Genomic DNA, 12,234 nt, shown 5'->3' on the forward strand with positions numbered 1-12,234 from the left:
CAGACAGACAGACAGACAGACAGACAGACAGACAGATAGACAGACAGACAGATAGGAAACGGGAGTGGAAGACAAAGAAATATTCGTACGAGAGAATATGAAAGAAGAGAAGAGGAAGAAAAAGAGAGAGAGAGAGAAAGAGAGAGAGAGAGGCAGACAGACAGACAGACAAAGAAATATTCGTACGAGAGAGTATGAAAGAAGAGAAGGGGAAGAAAGAGAGAGAGAGAGAGAGAGAGAAAGAGAGAGAGAAAGATTGCGAAAGAGAACAGGCACGATGAACCCCTCCTTTAATTTTATTATCTTACTAACGTTGATTAGACGCGTGTATATTAGGTATGTGCATTTGCAGCCATCAGAAGCCATATAAACATACATGTATTATTTGAGGAACTTAGAGAAAAAGTACAAGTAACAAAATCTCTAATTTCAAACGTTTTAATATAAAAATTTGAATGCTTCTAAATATTAAAGCACATTACTATACGTACTAAAGGCTCGAAAAATTCAGAACAAAATTCGCTCGATCAATAGTTCTCAATCGTTAATCTCTGCGGAGATCGGTACTTTCGCATTAGCATCTCCGAAATGGTTGAGAAATCATTAACCTATCTCGTTTCTGAGAAGAGAAGGCGAAAGAAATGCGCTTGTACCACTTTTCCATTGAACCCTCCATTTATCATCAGCTATATTTTAGGTCTTCCGTTGGTGTTGATAGCTACATGCTCGACTTCGTCTCTTTTCCTGTTTAAAGTCGCACGTACGTACAATACGAACATTGCTGTTCGTGCTCGAACAAGTAAATCAAGCAAGTGGACCCAGCGTCGTTTTAAAAATAACGAGAATCGATTGCCGTTCCCAAAATTTCACCACAGAAAGAATGAAACGTGTTCGCAGCGATCTGTGCGTTCGATAGAACACGGGGCAGAGTATTTACTCTCGCAAAGAATGCCTCGCGAGACGGGAACACATGATCAGACACACAAAGAGGACGAAATATAGATACAGAAAGAAAGAAAGTGAAAGAGGGAATACCATAGAGTACATTGATATGCGTAGCCGCGCTCTCTGATTACCACGTTTCCGGCACGTTCACGTCGGAAACATGGACTGCTTTACGGGACGCGTAATCGCTGCTGTGTGTGCTCGTGTGTGCTCTAGTTAGTCCATCGCGATCTGTACGCACCGACGAAATCGGATTCACGAACGCGGTTAATCGAATTACAAAGCGCTATGTTCTCTGTTCGTCGATGCTGAGGACTTCCGGTGCTCATGAACGCGTTTATTCCGTATTCTTCGCCGTTCCGTCTTCGATCCGCGATTAAGGTACATATATATATATATATATATATTATATATACATATATATAACATATATAAATAAATATATATATATACCCAGCTTTTGTAATTAGCACAAATAAGAGAAAAAAAGACGGTGGAACGAAAGTATAAAGAAAAAAAAAGAAAAAGAAAACGAAGAAAAAAAAAGAAGAAAAATGAGAAATAAGAAGAAGTTAAAAGTTACATACTGTCCGCTGAAGCACACACACAAAATCGAACATAACGGCGTGGAAATGATGACGATGACTGCGTTTTATTGAAATTGTCACGTGTATGCATGTATCGTGAATGTTCACCGTGTTTGTACGTGTGCATATATATGTATGTTTATGTATGTATATATATATATTTTACGCTTGTTCGTCGTTGTTGTGTCTATGTGTACGTGTTCTTGCGGATAGATGCATATAAAAATGTCAAAAAACTTGCATGCGATCGTATACATAATGTAAAAGCACCTCCTCCTAGCTGTAAAAGTAAACACATAAGTCGCAGTTCAACGTTCAACAATTAATAGAATTAGTAAAAAACTAGAGAGTGTGTGTATGTATGTTGACTTAGAAAAAGGAAGAAAAGGAAAACAACGATAAATATAAATATAAATCTGGCGCTGTAAAAATCAGTCACAGACAAGTATGTATACGTGTATATATATAAATATAAATAAATATATATAGATTTAAAAAATAAAAAAATATATATATCCTTTTTGTTGCAAAAAGAAATTTGTATATACTGCCGAAGATATACATATGTATATATATATACACACACATACACACACACACACACACACACACATATATATATATGTCAAAAGACACAAGGAAAAATTAGAAGAAGCTGTAAAGAGCATTAGCTTAGTGCAGTTATGATACAATTACGCCAACGTCGCGGCGATCGATGCTTTCGATACGCGAACGATAGTTTCGGTGTTTCGCGTGCTCATGCGGAAACGAATCGCTTCACTGGATGAAAACTTGAAAAAATTGACTTCTCAACAGGAGTCCCTTTTAGAATAGCACTTTGTGAAATGAAACGTGACAGAGCGAGGTTTCACGTTGAGAAAGCATCGTCGCGCTCTGCAGCTCTGGGCTAGCTAACAGAAGTAAAAACAAGTAAATGCGTGTATTCGCTACAGAAAGAAAGAATCAAAATTAATACTGTTAATAAATACAAGAGAGAAAAATGATAAACATGGGTAACGCAAGGAAAAATTAGAAGAAGCTGTAAAGAGCATTAGCTTAGTGCAGTTATGATACAATTACGCCAACGTCGCGGCGATCGATGCTTTCGATACGCGAACGATAGTTTCGGTGTTTCGCGTGCTCATGCGGAAACGAATCGCTTCACTGGATGAAAACTTGAAAAAATTGACTTCTCAACAGGAGTCCCTTTTAGAATAGCACTTTGTGAAATGAAACGTGACAGAGCGAGGTTTCACGTTGAGAAAGCATCGTCGCGCTCTGCAGCTCTGGGCTAGCTAACAGAAGTAAAAACAAGTAAATGCGTGTATTCGCTACAGAAAGAAAGAATCAAAATTAATACTGTTAATAAATACAAGAGAGAAAAATGATAAACATGGGTAACGAACATGGGAAATTAATCTGGTAAATCAGGGCAATGTTTATCGAAAGAAAGATAATTATCGATTAAATTCGATTTTGGTTCGAACGAATAGAAAAATATAAATAGAATAAAACAACGATACCGTATTTAAAAGAGTAAGATAAATAGAAACAGAGGGACCTTTATATTATATCTAAGTGCCGGCCTGTATATAAAAAGAAGTCTCACACAAGTAATATGTAGTATAATAGTAACAAAATTATTACGAGGTTACGGTATTACATCGTAGGATCGTTCGCTATATTGTGAACGTGGCGCAAATAGTAAGTTCAAGATCGTAAAGTATAACATCGATGCAAATTATACACGAACAGATAAAAAGAAAGGAAAACGAAAACGAACAGCCAAATAAAAGGGAACGAATTAATTGACATTACTACGCTTCATTCAACTATATTGTCATTGCACTACTGTGTACGATTAGAAGAAATAAATAATATCATCGTTTCTGCTTTCTACGGCGTTTGATTCCCTGATTGGTCAAGCTTCTTATACTAAAGTATCATTATTTTTTTTTTACTGAAATTTTATTTAATCCTTTCATAGCGTAATAAAATAGCACGAAATTCAACGAATTTCTTTTATTGAGAATTATTTACGCGGTAAACACAAGTAACTTGTGACGCTTAAAAACTTGCATACAATAACGAGAAAAAATAAATAGCAGGATAAAAATAACTCACACGTTATCAAAATTTCATATGTAAATTTTATAGCACTATAACTGTCCTAAATCTTTTTCTCGTCTCTCGTTCTATACTGTGAAAAGATTAAACATCCGTTAACTAGTGATTTTCCACTTCTCCGCACAATTAAAAGATAACAAGACCTCGGCCAATCAAGGTTAGAGATTAATTAACGTATCTAAATAGCAAAAATCCAAACATATGTTCATATCGAAAATTAATAACATTATATATAGATATATGTATATACTATATATGTACATATATGTATATACATACATATATATAAACAGGCAGCAGGCAGTTATATAATTTGAAAAGACCATCAACGATGTAACGTCCGGGAAAATATGTATATCTTCTTTTTTTATTTCTTTTATTCTTTTTCTCATATGGATGTGAAAAAAAGGTTAGAGGGTTGGAGGTCGAGGAACTTTGAGATTATTCAGACGGGATCGAGTTGAGAGAGAGAGAGAGAGAGAGAGAGAGAGATAGAGAAAAAGAGAGAGAGAGAAAGAGAGAGAGAAGAGAGAGAGAGAGACAAAGAGAGAAGAGACAAAGAGAGAGAGAGAGAGAGTGAAAAGAGAGAGAGAGAAAGAGAATGAAATTGGGCGTGATTCGGTTTCGTTCGTCGTTAATAACAAGAGTTATCGGAAATTTTTCAGCGTGACCTGTGTGCGAAAATTTCTACCCGATTGGTAGTAGCCTGTGGCGCTGGCTTTTCACAGAACGATTGCGATCGAAAAGAAAAAAAGTACGAAAAGAGACGACTAAAAATAAAAAATAAAAAATATTAAACAAAGATACAGAAATAATGAAATTCTAATAATAATAGAACAATAGAAAAACGAAGATCACTTTTACGATATGCAGAGACTATTTGTTCTTGCAAGCGGCATGTATGCACTACGGAAATGTCTATAATTCTTCGAAGAGGAAAAGAAACAAAAGGTAGTACAGTTCTTAGCATACTTGGCATGTATTCGATCGACTAAAAGAGCAAAAGGCACATTACATTAAGGTGAAAATAAAAATATATATGTAATACATGTATGTAATATTTGAAAAATGGAAAAAAACTGGAAAAAGAAGAGATTTTAATCGTAGAAAATAAAGAAACGTATAATAAGAAAACCGAAAAAATATCGTAAGTAAGACACAAAAAGCACACAAACTTTCGATACTTGTCTTTTTTTTTTCTTTCCTTTTACTTATTGTATCTTTCTTGTCGTAGAGAGAACTTAAAAAAAAAAAAGATTCAATAAACAGTCTGTGCATTGTTTTTTTCAATTTCAATTATATTTCTTTTATTTGAATTCATTCGTCAATAAATTTCATTGTTGACCCGAACTTAGTGCAAGTCATTCGAGTGGTTTACATCACAAATAGATATATCGTTTACGATATACTAATTATCATCATTAATCATACGTTACCAAATATTATAATAATTATAATTATTACCGTTAAAGACCAATTTGTTGGTTAGCTGATAAAGTCGATCGATAATAGTTTCCGAATTCTATTTGCAATAATTGTTGTTTAATTAACGATATTACATATTCCATAATAATTCATAATATTCCTTTTTTCCGTATTCTTTTTTCTTTTTCGTTCGTACTTAATCGTAAGGTCCTAATATCATTACTTTAGACGAGGGAGAGAGGACAGTACAAAAACTTGAAACAAGTATTTTCTTGGACATACGGAATAATTGTGGAAGGTACTAGGAGAAGGTCAAACACCACGAAATGTCGTACGAAAATTGAATGAAAAAGAAAAAAAAAGAAACAAAAAACGATCGATAAATCACGTCGTATTCACGCGTAAACAATATCTATAAAAAGAAAAGACACTTTTATAAATCCCAGGCTGGAAATTTCGTTAAAAAGATGATAAAATCTCAAATTAACGTATCGTTGGATCAATCGATACGCCTACGAAAAGAAAGTATCAAACATTCAACGAGAAATAATCGAATATGCCACAAAGAGGTGGAATGTATCAAACTAAGTGCAGTTTATTCTCAGCTCTCGTTCTCCTCCATACAAAACACAATCAGTTAATTTGTTAACCTACCTACTATGTACACGTGTTACTATGCGCGTCTGCATGTCTGGCGCATAAAAACGTATTCTGTATACGTATGTAAGTGCATAGATTCTTTAAAGCGTTGTTAAAATACCACTTTGGAAATATGTGCAACGATCTTCGATGTTCCTCTAAGGAAAATATAAAACTTCGTACGACGAAAGTTTCATTATTTCACCTCCATTTCAAACCATCCTTTTTACACGAATTAAATTTTGTTAAAGAAAAAAGAACGCTACATAATAACCTTAGAACAGTTTTTAATTATTCGAATCGCGACGAATGATTTTTATTTGAATCGCATAATCGTTCGATCCGGTAACTCCACGGAACATGTTACATCCAACATATCATTTAAGTTTTGCTTTTGGAGAACATTTTTTTCCTCGTGTCGCCTATATGTTACTTCCACGATATCGTTTACCGCTCATCGATTAATCTTCTCTTTATCAAACATCGCGTGCATGTAACAAGTACGTACTTTCGTTTATCTCGTCGTCGTTGGTAAACTTCAACGAATACGCCTCTTCGTCAACTTTATTTATTAACCGCAAATATCCAACAGATATAGAAGTTTTTCAGCACTTTGTTAAAATAATGTTTTCGAATGCCCCCGGTGTTTATAATTACTTGAACGACAGTAAATCAGAACTCTCTTTCTACCTAAGTCAAAAATTTTATTTTTGAAAATTCTTAATTTTCAGAATTTTTCTTTGAATAATGTTTATGTACAAATACATAGCTACATATTTCGAGAGTCGTTTGAACAATCGCTAACCATCGATTTTTCTTCTTCCTCTCTGTTTTTACAGGAAAACAAAGAGGATAGAACGGGAGAGAGAGAGAGAGAGAGAGAGAGGAACAGCAGAGATTTCTGTAGCTGTCCATTTGCGCACGAGTTGGTCTCGTTACCGGTCCAATACACGGAAAACGTATTAAATTCGCTTTCTACGAAGAGCAGTTTCTTGTTCCGGAGAAAAAACGGAGAGGGAAGCTCCATTTCACAAACGATCCGCGAGAGTTTCGCGCGCCGATACTCTACCAGCCCCCAAGCCGCCCCTTTGCTCGCCGATTTTATTCATTTTCTCTGCGATACCGCCGCGTGAAACTTGCTAATTCCGCGAAAGCCATCGGGTGAAAGAAACGATACAGACTCCGGGGAAATCTATAAACTCGAACGTTATAAAACTCGTAACAAGACAAACGCTTACCAATTTTTTCGAGACTTATGCAAACGCTCGTGCATGCGTTAAGAAACATTATCGTCCCTTTATGTTTTACATGCGTTCCTTAGCAAAAGATCGGAACATTTGCGAATCTTAACTAAAACCGTCGTTATCTGTCGTTATCGTTTCGCGGGATGGAAATATCTACACCGTACCTCGTAGACGTTGCTTCAGAGACGCGATGCAATGGAAATACGGTTCTTCTTAAAGTTTATCCCTTATATTTCTTAATTTTTCATCGTCGTTCTACTTGCCCATGCTTTACGTACTGTTCTTGGACTTTATTTTACTTTGTTTTCGATCGACTGTTCTCGAAGAGACTCATCGAAGATCGTTGCATATTTCGCCCAGTATCTTACAACTTACCCTCCTCTCTAATAATAATAGTAATTATCATCACGTTTTTTTATCGTTGCCACTAATAGTTGCTTTGAACGAACCTTATCCAATATACAATTTCCAAAAAATGAAAAAAAAAAAAAAAGAAAAGAAAGAAAGAATAAGAACCGATCGCCACTGGCGACGCTATCCTCGAGAACTCTATCCTCTACCGTCGTGTAATGCAATACTCTTAATCGAAATTTCCGTACATCATATACGTACAGTGCTATAATAACCATAAGTGATTACTAAAAAGATTATATAGAAATCGTAGAGTCACAACGTTTATCAAGGCATCCGATAGAATTGCCTAGTTCCACTCTCGAACCTCGTGTCCTTGTCTGGGAACACGATTCTCCATTTTGTTTTGTCATTAACGAGCTTTGTTTCGCTCCAATTCTTCTGGCTACGAACGATCTGTGAAATCATCGCCACGGTGCAATTTCGTACGGATGATCCGGCGCGATGTAATTAAGCTTCCGACAATTCGATCTCGAACAGCATCGAAAAATAATTTGCTCGTCCAGCCGGAATGGACGACAACGAAGCTGAATATTTCGCGAGGTGTTTCTTTGTTTGGGGGAGCGGGGGTTATACATATGCTTCACATCGCACGCGGATTACGTTATTTATTGGATATAATGTATATAAATATAAGATTTATCCTGGGTTGTCGAACGTATTTCTCCTCATCTTCCTCGTGATTTTTTGAAGGATCAATGAGAGCCAGCTAGAAATACCTTCCAGCCTAGGGGTTGTTGCCTCTTTTCCCTTTAAAAAATCTCGATATTCTGCCGAACAATTTCAAAATTAACCTTAACCGGTCTCTTCTTGCCAAAAGTATAAAAGAATAAACGAAAATTCGTCCGATATCGAAGCAAACTCGGCATATGGTAGGTGACCAGACATCGATCCAATAGAAAATCCGCGAAAAAGCAACGAGGCACAAATGGAACGATCTATAACCACGCCAATGATATAAACGCGCGAAAGGAAGATAAAAGGTAAAAGAAAAAGAAACAAGGAAAGAAGAGAACTGCATCGACGATCGATTTCAATAATACGCGTGGACGTAGATCAGGTTGTGGATCGGGTGATGGTGGGCGTGGGGATTGTGCAAGGGGGTACAGAAGGAGGTAGTGGTGATAGTGGTTGGGGATGGCGGATGATTGACAGATTGCATCGTGGAAACGGGCGACACCTGATTGGGGGGACCGGCCGGCACTTGGTACACGGTATTGGGCGCGGCCATCGGGCACCTTGAGGCCCCGGCTGCGCCGTGTTGGGCCCCATGCTGTTGTTGTTGTTGTTGTTGCTGTTGTTGTTGTTGTTGAATGTAGTTTGGTGGTAGACATACCTCGAGGCGGTCGGTACGTGGCATCTTCTGCGGCATCGCCACCGTCTGCGGCACCACGCCCAATGGGCTTCCGACTCCTGTTGGATCCGCCGGGCCCATGATCGCTGGCATGATCGGACTGGGCGCAAAATACGGGCTGTACGTGTTGCCAACTTGAGGCATACCAGTCAGGTACGGATTCGTCGCCTGCGAAAACACACCCGGAAAGTATCCAGGTAACACGGATTAGAACAAACCTATCCCCACCTACGCTCCACGCGATGTCGTCATCGTATGTGCCCCGCAATTTTATTATGCTAGAGCTCGTCGCTTGTTCGACCCCCTTTATCCTATCCCTGACATAAGCGCGGTACAGTAGCCCCACCCTTATTTTAGCTGTGCTATTCGTGAACAACAATTTTGTATTGTCAATATTGCGGTCAATGTGATCGAGACTTGGCGAGAGGTAATTGAGAGACAATTAGTATTAAAATTAAGAATCAATTTACGATTAAAAATATCTCGCAAACGGACTTTGCTTCGATCAACGAGTATTATATCTCTCCTTTTGTAAACCATCGAAGAATACGCTATTCTTTTCATCGCGGAACAAACATTGAATACCATCGCGAAGGACCGTGACGATACACGGTCGATTCCACTCGTACAGAATTCAAACGAATTTAATTCATATATATATATGCAAGAAAAAAAATTCAGCTAAAGGATTATAGAAGATCAAAGAATATGAAATTTAGTTCAAAAGTTAGTAAAATTCGATGGCGAAGATTTTCCCGTTTCCTCAAAGCTAAACAACGAGCAACGATGTGTAAACGCTTAATTAAACGATTCGGACATCTGGATCGAATTACCTCGAGCGTTAAATTATGCCGTATGAATCGAGCTAACAACAATTTTAACCAATCTAGAGGGAAATTTTAACGAGTGGAAATTAGCGAAGAAAAGAATAGGATATATGGCTCGCCAAGTCTTAATCGTTCGTTTCTTTCTCGGTGGTAACCGCTACTTTGAACGACAAGCGCGCGTTCCCATAAGAAGCGTTTGGTTTTGCAGAGAACGGGCTTCCCAGAACCGAAGGCAGGTAATTTGAAGCGCAGCCGAATGAGCTGAACGCCCGTTCCTTCTTCTTCTTCTTAAGGACCTGTGTGCTTGTATCCTTCGAACTTTCGCCGAGTTCACGCCATCACGTGGTATAGAAGCTTCCAAGGCAACCGAGGAACGCTAACCGCCGAAAAACTTTCAACCGCGCGATAATCGTCGTTGACCCGGAAAACGATTTTCGAGTTACTCTCCGGGCAAACAATAATCTATTGGCGGGAAGTCAGCGTACCTCGATTATTCGCCATTTGCTCGCGTTTCTCTCGTTCTTCGGTCGATTTCCCGTATCGAATCGACGCTGCATCCAACGATCTTACTGGATCAAATGACATATTTACGATCTTGTATACATTTAATTACGCTCGAAACTGTTCAAAGTGACAAAGATTGCCCGATTTAAACACGAAAAAATATATTTTTTGTTCTCTTCTTCTCGCATAAGATAATAATATGTATATACGTTGTTTATAATTGTAGTTTAGGCCTCAGTTACGTTGTCCATATAAATTAAAAAAAAAAAAAAAATAAAGAAAAATTTAACATATACGATATTCATATCCTTCGTCTTGTTTATACTATAAACCCCTTGTATATACGATATATTTGTTTCCAAAAACGCGATGTTAAAATTTTCTATAATTAATAATTTTACAAAAAAAAAGTTCAATCTATTATTTCTTCCCATATGTTCTGAATAATTTTTACGTACATACATATACGATCTTATGGCATATTGAAAAGTTCTAGAAAAAGAACTAGGTGCGCGTTCTTAAAACGTATTATATGGAAAAATAAGCAGAATAGAATAAGTAGATATTATCGAATTGAAAGATATTTCATGGAGAACGAGAGAAACTCGGCGATTTAACTCTTTGTTGGCCGCAAAATAATTCATGCTTTCGAGGAAAACCCTCTAAAGGAAAAACTTTATCGTGACATACAGAGAAACTTCTTATATTTCGATAAAAACAAAACGAAATATTTCGTAAAGCATGCAGATCAAGTCTCAATCTTAATTTACAGTGCGGCACTCTTTTAAAAACAAGTCGAAGCTTTCATACAAACGCTTACTAGACTTACAGGCACACTAACTTGCGCGACAGCGACGCCATCTTGCAAATCTGTTTCTTTCTAATTACCTTCTAATCATACGTATTAAAATTAAGGATTTTTTTCAACAAAATTTACATATAATAATATTTACGTTAATAAGAAAAAAAGAACATATATAACAGTTCGAGTAGATTTGTTTTGGAGGGTCGGCGCCGTCGCGTGCACTTTAATTAACTAAAAAATTAGTGGAAGCCAACCAAAACCAGGAGTTACCATAAAGGCGTGGGTAGCGAGAAGTTGCTGCTGGATTTGCTGTTGAAGGTGATGGTGTGGTGCCGGAGGTGCCGGTGCCTCCTGTTCACCAATGACGTAATTGGAGAACACACCAACAATCAACCACAACCACGAGAGCCACAGCGGCAAACATAGGGGACAGACAGGCAGTCATACGAGTAGTATAGGGTTCGATGTCACGTAGCAACGACTATGAATTATTATGTCATGAAATAAAGAAGTAGGTGGGCGTAATTATGATGGTTTGATTTCTTGGTGAAAATTTCCTTTAGACGCCGAGATATCATTACTGGGGAACGAAATTTTTCGTTATTCGCAACCTTTAAACGTTTCATTTTTTGCACGTGCACGCATTCGAAAGAGAGACGAGTCTATTAACTCCTTGCCTTATAATATCGAGTCGTAATATACTTGTTCAACGAAGGTAGATCAAAAAAGGCAGCCTCTAACTTTAGTTTCAGATCGACAAGTATATAAATATGTACAATTTGTCGATATACCGCATCTGATACGGCGTTGCAACATTCTTGCAGTACAAACACACGAATGATTCGGAACACTTGTTACTCAAACGTTTTGCTTTTCAAGATCCGACGATGCATATTTTATCTCTTGTCAACGAGTTCACGTGTTATTTAGTCAATAATTTTCGAACAGTTTCGTTACACGTAAAAATTAGCAACATTCGTATTTTAGGGTTACCCAGCAAATACGAAAACATCGTTACAGGCAAGGGATTAAACGACTGATCATCTTTCGTAATTTACATATTTATCGCTATAATTTCTTTCTTTTTTCAATAATTGCAGTAGATTTTGTGGATTCGCCAAATGGTATGTATTATGATTTTAAAAAAAAAAGAGAAAAAGAAATACTTTGACGAACCAACAAAATAATCGTTTGCTTTTATAATTTATAATGTCGTGGTATCCGACGGCAATCTAGGAGAACTAATAATTGTAACTACGGTCTTTTCTCTATTTAGCTATTTGATTTTTCAACAAATATTGACTGTCTATCGAGAATCATGGATAAATTAAAGGAATAGGGGGTGACACTGACCAAAAACATGCGG

General features: G+C 37.2%; 1 protein-coding gene across 5 annotated transcripts in view; it reads right to left on the bottom strand.

Moving 5' to 3' along the window:
• LOC100749379 (mediator of RNA polymerase II transcription subunit 12-like) overlaps positions 1-12,234 on the bottom strand; it is a 392,105-nt gene that overhangs the window by 23,727 nt on the left and 356,144 nt on the right. For 4 of the 5 annotated variants that reach the window (XM_033323627.1, XM_012391556.1, XM_012391553.1 and 1 more), the window contains exons 5-6: positions 11,139-11,219; positions 8,715-8,900 (exon numbers count right to left, since the gene is read on the bottom strand). In XM_033323627.1, the coding sequence (XP_033179518.1) occupies positions 8,715-8,900; positions 11,139-11,219 (267 nt within the window). The remainder of the gene's footprint in view (positions 1-8,714; positions 8,901-11,138; positions 11,220-12,234) is intronic. The other variant, XM_012391557.1, reaches the window with a different exon arrangement.

This window comes from Bombus impatiens, unplaced genomic scaffold, assembly GCF_000188095.3.
Source record: "Bombus impatiens unplaced genomic scaffold, BIMP_2.2 scf_1080, whole genome shotgun sequence".
Lineage (NCBI taxonomy): Eukaryota > Metazoa > Arthropoda > Insecta > Hymenoptera > Apidae > Bombus > Bombus impatiens.